This window comes from Capricornis sumatraensis, chromosome 12, assembly GCF_032405125.1.
Source record: "Capricornis sumatraensis isolate serow.1 chromosome 12, serow.2, whole genome shotgun sequence".
Taxonomy (NCBI): Eukaryota; Metazoa; Chordata; class Mammalia; order Artiodactyla; family Bovidae; genus Capricornis; species Capricornis sumatraensis.
Window position 1 is genome coordinate 80,294,910 of NC_091080.1, and position 15,242 is coordinate 80,310,151.

A 15,242-nucleotide genomic window follows, 5' to 3' on the forward strand; every position below is an offset into this window, starting at 1 on the left:
ACTGTGGTGCCAGAGCCAGCAGCACCTGCGTCTCCCGGAGCTTCTTAGAAATGCAGAGTCTCAAGCTCACCCAGACCTCCTCACTCAGATTTGTATCTGAACATGACCTCCACCTTTCTCTCCCATGGGCAGTTTTTGATGAGTGATAACCTGTGATTGCCAACATCTGCTGGATCATGGAAAAAGCAAGAGAGTTCCAGAAAAACATCTATTTCTGCTTTATTGACTATGCCAAACCCTTCGACTGTGTGGATCACAATAAACTGTGGAAAATCCTGAGAGAGATGGGAATACCAGACCACCTGACTTGCCTCTTGAGAAATCGGTATGCAAGTCAGGAAGCAATAGTTAGAACTGGACATGGAACAACAGGCTGGTTTCAAATAGGAAAAGGAGTACGTCAAGGCTGTATATTGCACACAGCTTATTTAACTTATATGCAGAGTACATCATGAGAAACACTGGACTGGAAGAAACACAAGCTGGAATCAAGATTGCTGGGAGAAATATCAGTCACCTCAGATATGCAGATGACACCACCCTTATGGCAGAAAGTGAAGAGGAACTAAAAAGCCTCTTGATGACAGTAAAAGAGGAGAGTGAAAAAGTTGGCTTAAAGCTCAACATTCAGAAAACGAAGATCATGGCATCTGGTCCCATCACTTCATGGGAAATAGATGGAGAAACACTGGTAATAATTTCAGACTTTATTATTTTTTGGGGGGGGCTCCAAAATCACTGCAGATTGTGACTGCAGCCGTGAAATTAAAAGACGCTTACTCCTTGGAAGAAAAGTTATAACCCACCTAGATAGTATATTCAAAAGCAGAGACATTACTTTGCTGACTAAGGTCCATCTAGTCAAGGCTATGGTTTTTCCTGTAGTCATGTATGGATGTGAGATTTGGACTGTGAAGAAGGCTGAGCGCCAAAGTATTGATGCTTTTGAACTGTGGTGTTGGAGAAGACTCTTGAGAGTCCCTTGGACTGCAAGGAGATCCAACCAGTCCATTCTGAAGGAGATCAGCCCTGGGATTTCTTTGGAAGGAATGATGCTAAAGCTGAATCTCCAGTACTTCGGACACCTCATTCGAAGAGTTGACTCATTGGAAAAGACTCTGATGCTGGAAGGGACTGGGGGCAGGAGGAGAAGGGAACGACCGAGGATGAGATGGCTGGATGGCATCACTGACTCAATGGACGTGAGTCTGAGTGAACTCCGAGAGTTGGTGATGGACAGGGAGGCCTGGCGTGCTGCGATTCATGGGGTCACAAAGAGTCGGACATGACTGAGAGACTGAACTGAACTAACTGAACTGAAAATGCCTTTTGAACTACTCAGATGAAAGGTCCCGTGTGAATAGCAAATATTGGTTGTGTTGTTGTTGGTCTCATTATGTACATTTTGTCTACTGGCCTCTGTCTTTCAAGACTGAGACCTGCATTTTATATTTGAAGATGTTTCCTTTCAAAATAATATATAATTAAAATATTTAATATCAGGAAATGATTTCATTTTTCTACCAAAGAATAATTCCTCTTAAATAAATAATAACATATTCCTGATAAAGTGAGAGCTTCTTTGTGTATAATATTTCTGACTTGACTTGTTGATATCTCTGTAAAATTACCCATGTAATTCTCAAGGTCAAATTACCCAGGGAGTAGGAATAAAACTAACTTAAAAGCTGACTTCTTATGGACCACCTAGGAGACTGCTGGTTTTCCACTGCAGTCAGGTTATTTATTTGTCATCTTCTTCCTTTATTTATGAATATTAGTTACAAACATACAGTCACATACATATATACACCACATACACATATGTGTCTCCCCCTTTAACATACTACATAATGGATACTATGTGATAATTATGGAAAACAATTTTCTGCATATTAAGCATTTAATCAGGGAAATCTGAATAGAAGGCATGAAAGTCACTATAGTTTATATTGTGTGTTCTTGGGATGATGGTGGTCTCAGTCAGGGACATTTGTGAATTTCTGTCATTTTTGGTTGCCACAATGTTGGGGGTTGCATCTGGTATCTAGTGGGTTCATGGCTACTATTATCATCCTAAAATGTACAGGGTAGGCCCCCAACCCTCAATAATTAATTATTGGTTCAAAATGTCAGTAGGGCCTTGCTTGAGAAACATATAGATGACTCCTTATATATAACAGAACTTTTAAGATTCATCTTCAACACTCAGAGTTCTCCTGGGTTTTGTGCATCCTGTTAATTCTTCATCCCCCTGGGTTTCTTTACAGTATGGCATCGTGGGAAGAACAGGAGCTGGGAAAAGTTCCCTCATTGCTGCCCTTTTTAGATTGTCAGAACCTAAAGGTGACATTTATATTGATGGAATCTTGACAACCAGTATTGGACTTCACGATTTAAGGAAGAAAATGTCAATTGCACTTCAGGTATGCACGGCAGAACACTCTCACATGTTCTTTTCATAAGGTGTCTAAAGTTTAAGTGCTTTTAATTTGATTAGGCTTTTCAAGGTAAGTGAACGAATTAATGCTTTTTTTCCCAATAGAGCATATATTTAGCAGCAGGTATTTTCACAGACACTTTCATCGGATACCAGGTTTTGTTTGTTGTTGTTGTTGTTGTTGTTGTTCATTTATTAGTTTTGTGCATGTGATTTAATAACTTACTGAGATAGATTTCTGGACTCAGACTTCCTCAGTTTCCACAGCGTTTCCACTGATAATCACATAGAGAACAGAGACCAGAAGGATACATGATTTGCTTAGTGCTGGAGAAGTTCCTATAGGGAAACATGAATTTTATTAATAAGTGTCTCACAGATGTAATTTTGCTGTGGAAAACGAAGACATCTTTTTAAAGTGTTTATCTCCTTGGATAACTTTCTGTGAAACTGTGGGGCTTTGAGAATCATAGGATATATAGATGCTTTGGGGAGACTTTGACAATTTAGTCATTAATGAATAATTTTCACCAGGGAGGCAGTACAGAATAATAAGGAAGAGCAGGGGACTCAGAATTCTGTCTCTGTGTACCTTGGTTTTATCTGTCTTACAAGGCAGATAATGGTATCATCCCCTCAATCAGTTGTGAGGACAAAATAGGTCAGTGAGTGTGAAGTGCTTTGTATAGACCCATATGTGCCTGCTGTGACGGTGGAGTGTTGAGTTGGCCATCTCTTCCTGCGCTCTGATTCTGTTCTCTTTTCTTCTTCTTCGTAAAGTAGTAAAACTTTCAAGGAGAGTTTGGAGACTGGATTATATTCACAGGTAGACACTCCTGTCTTTCCTTGTGGTCCATTCACTCAACATAATTCTGTGACATTTACTGAGAAATTACTATCCTCCAGGTATATAGCCAAGGGCAGCCTAGGTCCTGTGTCCTCATTTATCATCCTGTTCTCTGCTTTGACAGACTTGATGATTAAAAAAAAAATTGAATTTTTATTTATATACTTAGTAATCATCTGCCCATCAAGGCAAGCTCAGAAAAATACCCCCTTGAGATGAGAAACAGAGAGGATGTGAGACAGAACGAGCCAGGCAAATGTGCTTCCTGGAATGTGGGTGTAATGCGTCCTGAAATGCCTGTTATCAGAAAGCATGTACAGCATGGCACCCAAAGGAAGGCGAATGTGGACTTAGGTATGGCTGTTGCTACCTACCTGTGACCTCAAAAATACCTGGAATTAATCTAAGTAATTTTAAAACCTAGATATTCTTTTCAAACTCTGGTGAAATGCCACCTCACACCCTTTAAGATGTCTGCTATCAAAGAAAAGAGAGAGAGAAAAAAGAAAATGATAAGTATTATCAAGGATGTAGAGAAATTAGAATCCTTGTTCATTGCTGATAGGAATGTGAAATAGTGCAGCTACTATGGAACTCAACTTGATGGTTGCTCTGAAGAGTTGATGATGGAATTATCGTATGACCTAGCAATTCTACTTAAGAGTATAAACCCAAAAGAATTGGAAGAAAGGTCTTGAAGAGATACTGGAACATGCATGTTATAGCAGCATTATTCTCAACAGCAAAAAGGTGGAGGCACCCAAGGGTCCATTGACAGATGAATCAATAAGCAAAATGCGGTGTGCATACATACAGTAGAATATTATTCAGCCTTAATAAAGAATAAAATGCTGACACATGCTACAGCACAGATGACCTTGAAAAAATTAAGCTAAGTGAAATAAGTCATTTACAAAGGACAAATACTGTATGATTCTACTAATAGGAGTTACCTAGAATAGCAAATTCATGGATACAGGTTGTAGAATGGTGAGTGCCAGGAGTGGCCAGGAGAGGGGACTTGTTTAAAGGGCACAGAGTTCCAGTTCTTCAAGATGAAAGGAAATCTGCAGCTGGGTGGTGGTGATGGCTGTACAACAATGGGAATGTATTTAGCATCACTGGACTGTGCACTTAAAGTGGTTAATCTAGCAAATTTTATGTATATTTTATCACAATTGAAAAAAAAAATTTTTCAAGGTATCCCTTTTAGGAAAAGTGGGAAGAACTTTTTAGCACATTCAGTCCCCATATTTAAAGATTTCCTCTGGCTATTAGATATATGACTTACGGTTGCAGTAGAAAATAAATGAACTTAGTTTTATGTTTTGATGGTACTCATCTCTGAAATGGCCATGTGAGATTAATTAGTAGAAATAAAGGGTATGTCTGTAAAGTCCTTTCACATCCTTGAATGCAAAGCTTTAGAAACATCTCTGCATTATTTTTAATGCTTCTTAAAAGGAAAAAGTTGTATGCTTGTGTACATAAAATAACTCTGTAAATAAATAGCATTAGATGATTCTTGGCTCTGCTAATAATATTTGGAAGCACATCTGAGCAAAGACTAAACATGCCTTGACATCAGCATGTTTTGGTTCTATTCTGTTGATTTCCATCCTTCCTTTGAGCATGTTCTAGGTACACACTCCAGAAAGCATGTTTGCAAAATAGTGCTAAGCTTTGTATCTGTGTAAATTCTACTTTATATGCCTTTGTCTCCAACATGCAGTGTTGGTTGATTAAAGAGAGAAAATCTGGAGAGAACTTGCAATGTGTAAAGGTTCCCAGGAAGCCATTCAGGAGGCAGAGAGGGCTAGAATGGTTAAGAGTGTAGACCCAGCGTCAGTGTGACCTACAGTTTATTCCTGCTCTGCCTCGCCAACTGTGAGGCCTTGATGATGTCACTTGGCTGCCAAGCTTCAACATCCTCGTCCTTAAACCCCGTCTGGAAATCACTGACCCACAGATTTGTGGTGAAGATGTAACTTAGTGCCCTTGTCTCATTCTTAGGAATGTTCAGTCATCAGGAACTGTTATTATTCTTAAGAATCAGGGCACTGGCTTTTTGGGTATTATTTCTACTTAAGTAAAAAGAGTAACACCTTCTGAAATGACTTTTCTCTTTACTTTCTGTTTATGTGTTCATGGTCTTTGGTGATTTTCTTTATATTTATCATCTTTGGTGATTTTCTTTATATTTATCTTTTAATAATAAAAACTAAATTGTTATATAAATATGAATAGTAAAGCAAAGAAACAGAAAATAAAAACAAACAAACAAACAAAATACAATAGGAATTTTGGGGAAAAGCACCACAGAGAAATGTATCTAACATTTTCCACCAAGAGCAAGAAATCAGACTAAAACCTTTTTGTATTTTGATTTCTGCCTTTCCTCCCATCAGCTTCTTTCCTGACCATCACATTATAGACACTCTTACTTTCCAATGCCCTACCAAGATCTCCAGCCTTTTTCTCAGCCCTCCCCACACTCTTGACTATTTTCTTTCTCTCTCTGAGGACAGGGCCTGTATCTCTCATTTCTGTTCCTCTAGTGCTTGTTACAGTCCCTGACAAGTTACACGAGTATTAATAACAATTCCTAACGTTTATGGAATCGTTAACACATTTTAGTTTCTATCCCACCATTTCCTGCTTAATCCTCACAATTTGTTGATATCGTTATCTGACAGATTTAAAAACTGAGTCACTGGGAGGTTATCCTACTTTTCAAGTAAGGGGCAGAGCCAGGATTAAAATTTTATGTGTGTCTATTTTTTTTTTAATTGAAGTATAGTTGATTCAGTGTTTCAGTTGTATGGCAAAGAGTTTCAGTTTTATCTCCAAAGACTCCCATCGCAGCAGAGTAAAATCCAAAGTACTAGTCACATGACAGAGACCTACTCTCTCCAGTCTCCACGTGTCCACTTCTCAGTCGTGTCTGACTCTTCGTGACCCCATGGACTGCAGCACGCCAGGATTCCCTGTCCATCACCAACTCCCGGAGCTTGCTTAAACTCATGTCCATCGAGTCGGTGATGCCATCCAACCATTCCCTTCTCCTCCTGCCTTCAATCTTTCCCAGCATCAGGGTCTTTTCCAATGAGTCAGCACTTCACATCAGGTAACCAAAGTATTGAAGCTTCAGCTTCAGTATCAATCCTTCCAGTGAATATTCAGGATTGATTTCCTTTAGGATTGACTGGTTAGATCTCCTTCCAGTCCAAAGAACTCTCAAGAATCTTCTGCAACACTACAGTTCCAAAGCATCCATTCTTCAACTGTGTTGTACTCATCAGATATTTTCCCCATTTTTCCTACCATCCCACTTGAAAGGACTCCTCAAACCATAGCAAGAGTAAGTAAGTATAGAGCAAAGCCAGAAGATACTACTCCTATTGCCCCGTCCCTCATTTGGACAAATTCAGTTTAGAAATGGGTTTATGCACTTGTGTGTCATGGGCTGATATGTGTCAGGAGAAGGTCCTCAAAATGTTATCCCTCCCCAACCAAGAGCCCTTTGTCTTTACAGCGTCTTGTTAGCTGCAGAGGTGGAGAAAGTCTACTAGTTTGGTTGCTTGAATTTACTTGTCTAAGTGCACAAACTTACATTCGTCTTCCCCTCAAATGAGTAGGAAGCAATGATGCTTGTGTCTCAACACCCCAATGCAGGAAACTTAGGAAGCTGAGAGCAGATTCCAGAGGGGGAGCCCAGTGCTGTTTCTTTGAGTTGCCCCTCTTTGCTGAGCCAGGCCCACACCATGTTCCCTGTGATCCTGGAAGCAGCAGGGAGCATCCATGGTGGTCTCTCTTCCTCCCAGGCTCATTCCCATCACTGCTGACCCCCCATGAACAGGTCAGAACTGGGGGAGATGTGATGGCAACAAGGACCTGGGTAGGAGCAGAGACAGGGGAGTGGGGACATAGACCATCAGTCATGGGGGGAACATTCAAAGATGAACACTGTGTTATTAGGAAGGTACTCCTCAACTTCTGTTCAAAATTTTAGGAATAATCTAAAATGAAAGTTCTTCTTAAATAATTTCCTCAGACACAACAGGTAGCTGAAGTATGTGTGTTCTTTCTGCTCAGGATCTGAAGTAGTTAAATATGTCCTCCAGAAAGAACGCTGATTGAGATTATATTCAGGGAGTAGCCTGCTTACTTGAAAGGACCTGGAAAATGGAAGGAAGATGGAGAAAGGAAGGAGGAGGAATATTGGGGACCATCCTCCCCTCGCCTGGCTGCATGGCTTGTGTGAACCTCATGCAGACAGCTGAAGGATGAGAAATCACCAGCATGTGGGAATCTTAAGGTTGATAATTACAAACAGTAACAAGTTTTTATAAAAATCTGAAGTAGAATGATGGTTATTCCCCTGACAAGGAATGCTTACCATTGTTTAGGTGGTTGTTTAGTCCTTGATCCTAAATTCAAGTTTTAAGGGGAACCTTAAATTTGGTCTCGAGGTTTTTTAGTTCAGTTCGGTACTCATTCTGAAATATTGTATGACTAGTGATTTTCAGTGCTTTGAAGCATGTTGACCACTTAATCAACTCTGTGCGAATAAATCTCCCCTTATAATGTCTTTTTAATTGTGGTTTGTGCTCAGGAGTATGTCTTTTTTTTTGGTGGCACACCCTGAGTTTTCTGTATTCATTTCTCTCTCACCAGACTTAAACCTGAGACCATATTGATGGAAGGTTTGGAAAGCTCCCTGAGTATCATTCTTCCTCATGATTAGGGAAAAGAAATGTTTATCTTCTTTGTCTTTCCTCTTAGGCTTTTGTGAAATGAGGAGGAAAGTCCAGTCCCAAGGCCAGGCGGGATTTAAACGTGGGGATTCTGAGCAGTTCTGGGCACTTGTGGAGGAGTCAGGTCTCCTCTTGTTCCCACACGTGTGCCTCCTCTTGTCCTGCCCCCTCCACTGAAAGGAGCCTGTTGGGCTCTTCTCTTCTGCCCATATTCTTCTGGCCTGGCTTACTGAGCCTTCCAGAGGAAAATGTAAATGGCCTATATGAGCTTATGTACAGAATTCTCTCTTGAGGCTAAAAGCAGACATATATTTCCAGAGTAATTTACTTGTGGCTCCTCCTGAAGCAGATGAATAGGAAGAACTATTTAAATTAAAGTATCATGACACAGGTCACAGTGGGTTTCAGGTCCTCCTGGCCTTGCAGTTAATAACGAATTTGAAGCAGGCCATCCTGACATAAGATGAGAATGAGAATTCTCCCCTCCTGAGAGAATGTGGGGGCCAGCTGCTGCCAAAATCAGAGGAGATCTCTCCATGGACAGGGGTGCTGCAGACCCTAGGAGCTGACGTTCCCCTTGCACATGTGGGGATGTTCATTTCACACATGTGGAGAGATTCCAGATCCTACAAGACAGTCTGACCAATGGAGAAAATAACCTAGTTTAATCTTCAGTGCTAATGTGTAAATATTTAATGGTTTGCTTTGAGGCACAAACCTCTACTAATCATGCTGTTGCTATTTCCCAGTCACACCAGGCTTGACAGTTAATTTATGTAGATCTTGATGTTAAGTTTCTCATGTAATTATTTCCTCACTTTGTGTGAGTGTTTAAACAGATATTTATTACCAGGGTGGTATTAAAAAAAAAAAATCAAATCTTCCTTTGTCTTCAGTTTTTTCCTTAAGATGAAAAAAACTTCTTCAACACTTTCTTCTGTTAGTTTTCAGTAGTTCAGAAGATATTTTGTAGCACACTTTGTACAATGGAAAATTATTTTAGAGATACTGTTTTGTAAACATACAGTTGCAACTTTATTATTAATAATTAATGAATTTAGATGGTTTTGTATTTTAATGTTGACAGTCTGTACACATTGGAATAAAATAAAAAGAGGTTAAGGTAATAACACTCACTGTTTTGGCATATTTAGGAGCCTGTTTTATTCACTGGAACAATGAGGGAAAATCTGGATCCCTACCATGAGCATACGGATAACGAACTGTGGAATGCCTTAGAAGAGGTAATTTATTAATAGTAACTGTAATTAACTTGTTAGCATCAGTATATGTGTGTTTACATTGAGAGCTTTGCAGATAATTAAGGGGAACGTATCAGCTTCACTGACTTCGGTAACCTCCTAAGAAAACACTGATGACATATGTGCGCTTAAAAATGTGTGTATTGATGATGATGAAAAGCAACAATATAATGTGACATGTTTGCATTTTAGCTATTTTCCTAGAACCCTGAACAAATAGACACATTATCTTGTCCTTAGCAGAGTACTCAATTAGATGTTAAAACTGTGGGATCAAATTCTACTAGTGACCTAGTGAATTAATTACTCCATTACACTCCAATATTCATTTTATTCCTCTGGTCTTAGGAAACATCTCCTGAGTGGAGACAATAGTAATTTTTCCTTATTAACTAAAAGATATAAACAAGATCATACTAGTAAAATGTAGAAGTTTCATAGAAAAGTGTTTATAAAGGTAAATTATATAGTCAGAATTAATGATGGTTATTTATTGGCAATTATGTCATTTTAATGCTGTAGCATTAATGCAGATAACAGAACCCTGGAGCATCTGCTCAGCTTTTATATGGGTAGGTTCATTTCAAAAGAATTTTCTGTTATTTATGTCATGTCCCTTTCTCTGCTTCTTTGAGTTTCCTCACCCTTGCATTAAAAAAAAAAAAAAATTGACTATTAAGTTGCTGTCAGTTTGTATTTTATTTTTTTTATTTTTAACTATTTTGTTTATTTGCATTCCTTTTACAAATCAGTTCTACTGATGGCAGAAACCCTAGACTTCTTTTTTAATTTATTTTAATTGAAGGCTAATTACTTTACAATATTGTAGTGATTCTGCCATACATAGTCTTTTGCTTTTAAAAAGTAAGAATGAGCATTCCTGTAAATTAATGATGAAAGATCAGAAAGAGAAGTTGAAAAAACAATCCCATTTACCATTGCAACAAAAAGAGTGAAATACCCAGGAATAAACCTACCTAAGGAGACAAAAGACCTGTACTCATAAAACTACAAGATACCGACAAAAGAGATCAAAGATGATGCAAACCAGATGGAGGGATATACCACGTTCTTGGATTGGGAGAAACAATATTGTTAAAATGACTATACTACCCAAAGAATCTACAGATTCAGTACAATCTCTGACAAATTACCAATGGCATTTTGCATAGAATTAGAGCCAAAAATCTTGCAGTCTTTATAGAAACACAAAAGACCCCAAGTAACCAAAGCAGTCTTAAGAAAGAAAACCGAAGCTGGAGAAACTAGGTTCCCTGACTTCAGAATATATTATTGAGTTGGCAAAAAAGTTTGTAGTGCAGAGCTAGAGTAATCAAGTTGGTATGGCACTGGCACAAAAACAGAAATACAGACCAATGGAGCAGGCTAGAGAGCCCAGAGATGAACTCACAAACCCATAGCCAACTAATCTATGACATAGGAGGCAAGAATATACAATGGAGAAAATGCAGTCTCTTCAATAAGTGGTGCTGGGAAAACTGGACAGCTGTGTATAAAAGAATACAATTAGAACACTCCCTGATCCCATATACAAAACTAAACTCAAAGCGGATTGAAAACCTAAATGTAAGACCAGCTACTATAAGACTCTTAGAGGAGAACACAGGGAAAACGCTCTACATAAATAACTACTAAATGTTTGATTGACCTTTTCATTTCAGAGAAGTGTGGCATATTTTTTAAATCTTTTGTTGTTGTTGTTGTTGTTACACAAATTTGAGAGATTGATTGTTCACATTGGTTTGAATTGGTGTGTTTATCATTTAGTGTCACCCTTCTAGGGAAGCTCTGAAATCTGTAATATACAGATGAGCCTTGACTATGAGCAGGCAGATTTGGAGATATGACCATTTCCAGCCAGTAATTCTGGTTTCTGAAGGATGTCACGACTGAGTCTTTATACACCCACCCTGCTTTTCAGCAGCATGTGGATTTTGTTTTCTTAAGTTGAGTCGATTGCTTCACCTTTTTCTGCCTGAAAAGCAGTGCACCTCTGATTTCATTTAAGTTTGTGAGTCTTTTACAGTAAAATTCTACAAGAGAAGAGGTGTGTAGAGCATTTAACCATTAAACACAAAGAATGATAGGATGATCCACTACTCTTGAATTCATAGGACAAATTTAATGGTGAAATTTGGACACATCTTAAAAACAATATCTGGAAGTACTGGTAAATTATTTTTATATTTGTTTCCCAGATTGAGATCTTTTCTCACAGATTCTCAAGTAGCCTTACTCTAGAATTTTAGAACATATTGTTCCTTGGACAGAGAGGCAATCTAAATTATAAAAATACTGAAGCATTTTTATATACCTTGCTATTTTTATAGGCAATCTAAATTATAAAAATACTAAGATCTACTTCTATTTAAACTACATTTGGAACTTTCTATAAAAAGAAGAAATGTGAGTTTATTTCACAAAGTCAAGTGTGTGGTTTCCATGTATTGCTTCTGGAATTAACTCTGTTAACTTTGGTGATATCACTTAGAGAAATCATCCCATCATTATGTTTCTCTAGGAATTGATTCCTTATGACTATTTTAAAAGAAAACTTACCAAATCATTCATTGAAAAACATACAAATGTGATAAAGAAATAATTCCTAGAGGATCTGGATAAAGGGGTGATTTATCACTCTAAGTTATTGTTGTTCAGTTGCTAAGTCACCTCTGACTTTTTGTGACCCCATGGACTACAGCATGCCAGACTTCCCTGTCCCTCACCATCTCCTGGAGTTTGTCCAAGTTCATGTCCATTGAATCGATGATGCCATCCAGCCATCTCATCCTCTGATCCCTCTTCTCCTTCTGCCTTCAATGTTTCCCAGCATCAGGGTCTTTTCCAATGAGTCAACTGTTTGCATCAGGTGGCCAAAATATTGGAGCTTCAGCATCAGTCTTTCCAGAGAATATTCAGGGTTGATTTCCTTTAAGATTGACTAGTTTGATCTCCTTGTTTTCCAAGGGACTCTCAATAGTGTTCTCCAGTACCACAGTTCAAAAGCATTGACTCTTCAGCACTCCGTTATTGCCCAGCTCTTGCATCTGTACATGACTACTGGAAAGACCATAGGTTTGATTATATGGACCTTTGTCAACAAAGTGATATCTTTGCTTTTTAACACACTGTCTAGTTTTGCCATAGCTTTCCAGCCAAGAAGCAACCATTTTCTAATTTCAAGGCTACAGTCACAATCTGCACCGATTTTAGAGCCCGAGAAGAGGAAATCTGCCACTGCTTCTACCTTTTCCCCTTCTATTTGCCGTGAAATGATGGGACTGGATGCCATGATCTTAGTTTTCTTAATGTTAAGTTTTAAGCCTGTGTTTTCACTCTCCTCCTTCACCCTCATCAAGAGGTATCACTAAATCAATGAAGTCAGGTTTTAAGCGAACCAGAAACCCTAGTTATTAATTTGTAAATGATGCCTAACTGGATATGTGAACCCAAACTCACAGAGTTAACCTGAGAATGAGTAGGAGGGAACCACTATGTTTTCCTCTTTATGAACTTCAATTAAATGGAAATGATGGCTTAAATTTTTTTTAAGGTCCTCTAGTTCTGTTTTCTCCTTTTTCATTGGCAGTAATGGACATTCAGAAGGAAGACAATCCTATGGATGCTGCCTGTCTCATTTTGGTTATTTTTCTAAATATGCTGAAAATATATTTTTCATGTACTGAAATTTGCCAACTTACTGTAAACTGATAAAAGTTCATCAGAGATTGGTGCTATTGGGGTGCTAAAAAGCAAAGGCAGCTCCAAAAATATAACATGAGTAGTGCCTGAAGATGAAGCACTTTATCACTCAGAGGTTAAAAGGTCATAGTAGATAAAACTCTGGAAATGAATCATTGATGTGTTGCTTCTGTTTAAAAGCAAAAACAAAACACCTTAGATACTGGGATTTGGAATTAAGAGTAAAGTATGGGGGCTTCCTCAGTTGCTCAGTGATAAAGAGTCTGCCTGTATGGAGGAGAAGTGGGGTTGATCCCTGAGTTAGGAAGATTCCCTGGAGGAGGAAATGGTAACCCACCCCAATATTCCTGCCTGGGAAATCCCATGGACAGAGGAACCTGGTGGGCTACAGTAGTCTATAAGGTCTATGACTTAGCAACTAAACAACAAAAATGTCCTGTCAAACTGGGAAGAAATCATACAGTTAAATGTCTGACATTGATAGTGTCTCTGTTAGGACACAAGTGTGTCTCATCACACAGGAAACAAAGATACAGAAACCTAGGCATCAGCTGCTGGTGCATCAGGAACCATGGGGTTTGGTCCTTACGGTGGCAACAGGTCACATGTCCATTTCCCCTGGCCTTGTATTAGGTGATCTTCCTTTACTGCTGGCCCTGCTCTAGTAAAAGCTCTTCCCCATCTGTTGTTTGCATTTCAGTGTCTCCTTCTGACCCACACCAGATTTTCTATTTGAAAAGTAAGAAATTTCCACCAAATGTGGAAACCACCTGACCTCTGTGTTCCCCTCCTGTAAGGGCCATCAGCAGCCACTACACAGAGTGCACACAGCAATGATGGAGGCAGGCTGCCTTAGAGGCCAGTGTATTATTCTTCAGTTTTGCTGTATTCTATCATTTTCCCAAGCTCAAAATCAATCTGAAGTATTCGATACTGAGATGCATAATTTTGAATAGTAGTTATTTGTTTTGTTTTCCTTAAATTATGACTTTTTCAGTGCTTTCCTTTGTTTAAAATGTGATATGATGTTTTGGAGCCAGTTACATTTATAAGAATATATCCTTTATACAATTGCACTGAGATGACCCAGAGGGATGGTACAGGAAGGAAGGTGGGAGGAGGGGGGGTTCAGGATGGGGACCACATGTATACCTGTGGCAGATTCATATTGATGTATGGCAAAACCAATACAATATTGTAAAGTAATTATCCTCCAAATAAAAATAAAATAAAAAAAGGAAGCCTTCCTCAGTGATCAATGCAAAGAAATAGAGGAAAACAGTAGAATGGGAAAGACTAGAGATCTCTTCAAGAATATTACAGATACCAAGGGAACATTTCATGCAAAGATGGGCTCAATAAAGGACAGAAATGGTATAGACCTAACAGAAGCAAAAGATATTAAGAAGAGGTGGCAAGAATACACAGAAGAACTGTATAAAAGAGATCTTCATAACCCAGATAATCAGGATGGTGTGATTACTCACCTAGAGCCAGACATCCTGGAATATGAAGTCAAGTGGGCCTTAGGAAGCATCACTATGAACAAAGCTAATGGAGATGATGAAATTCCAGTTGAGCTATTTCAAATCGTAAAAGATGATTCTGTGAAAGTGCTGCACTGGATATGCCAGCAAATTTGGAAAACTCAGCAGTGTCCATAGGACTGGAAAATGTCAGTTTTCATTTCAGTCTCAAAGAAAGGTCATGCCAAAGAATACTCAAACTCTGCACAATTGTACTCATCTCATACAACAGTAATGTAATGCTCATAATTCTCCAAGCAAGGCTTCAACAATATGTGAACCGTAAACTTCCAGATGTTCAAGCTGGTTTTAGAAAAGGCAGAGGAACCAGAGATGAAATGGCCAACATCTGCTGGATCATGAGAAAAGCAAGAGAGCTCCAGAAAAACCTCTATTTCTACTTTATGACTCTGCCAATGCCTTTTACTGTGTGGATCACAATAAACTGTGGAAAATTCTGAAAGAGATGGAAATACCAGTCCACCTGACCTGCCTCTTGAGAAATCTGTATGCAGGTCAGGAAGCAACAGTTAGAACTGGACATGGAACAACAGACTGGTTCCAAATAGGAAAAGGAGTACGTCAAGGCTGCATATTGTCACCCTGCTTATTTAACTTATATGCAGAGTACATTATGAGAAATACTGGGCTGGAGGAAGCACAAGCTGGAATCAAGATTTCCAGGAG

General features: G+C 38.8%; 1 protein-coding gene across 1 annotated transcript in view; it reads left to right on the forward strand.

The window, feature by feature from the left end:
- The window catches only part of LOC138089048 (ATP-binding cassette sub-family C member 4-like), a 159,708-nt gene that overhangs the window by 129,528 nt on the left and 14,938 nt on the right, over positions 1 to 15,242 (forward strand). The window contains exons 26-27 of the mRNA XM_068984371.1: positions 2,271 to 2,426; positions 9,199 to 9,288. Of these exons, the coding sequence (XP_068840472.1) occupies positions 2,271 to 2,426; positions 9,199 to 9,288 (246 nt within the window). The remainder of the gene's footprint in view (positions 1 to 2,270; positions 2,427 to 9,198; positions 9,289 to 15,242) is intronic.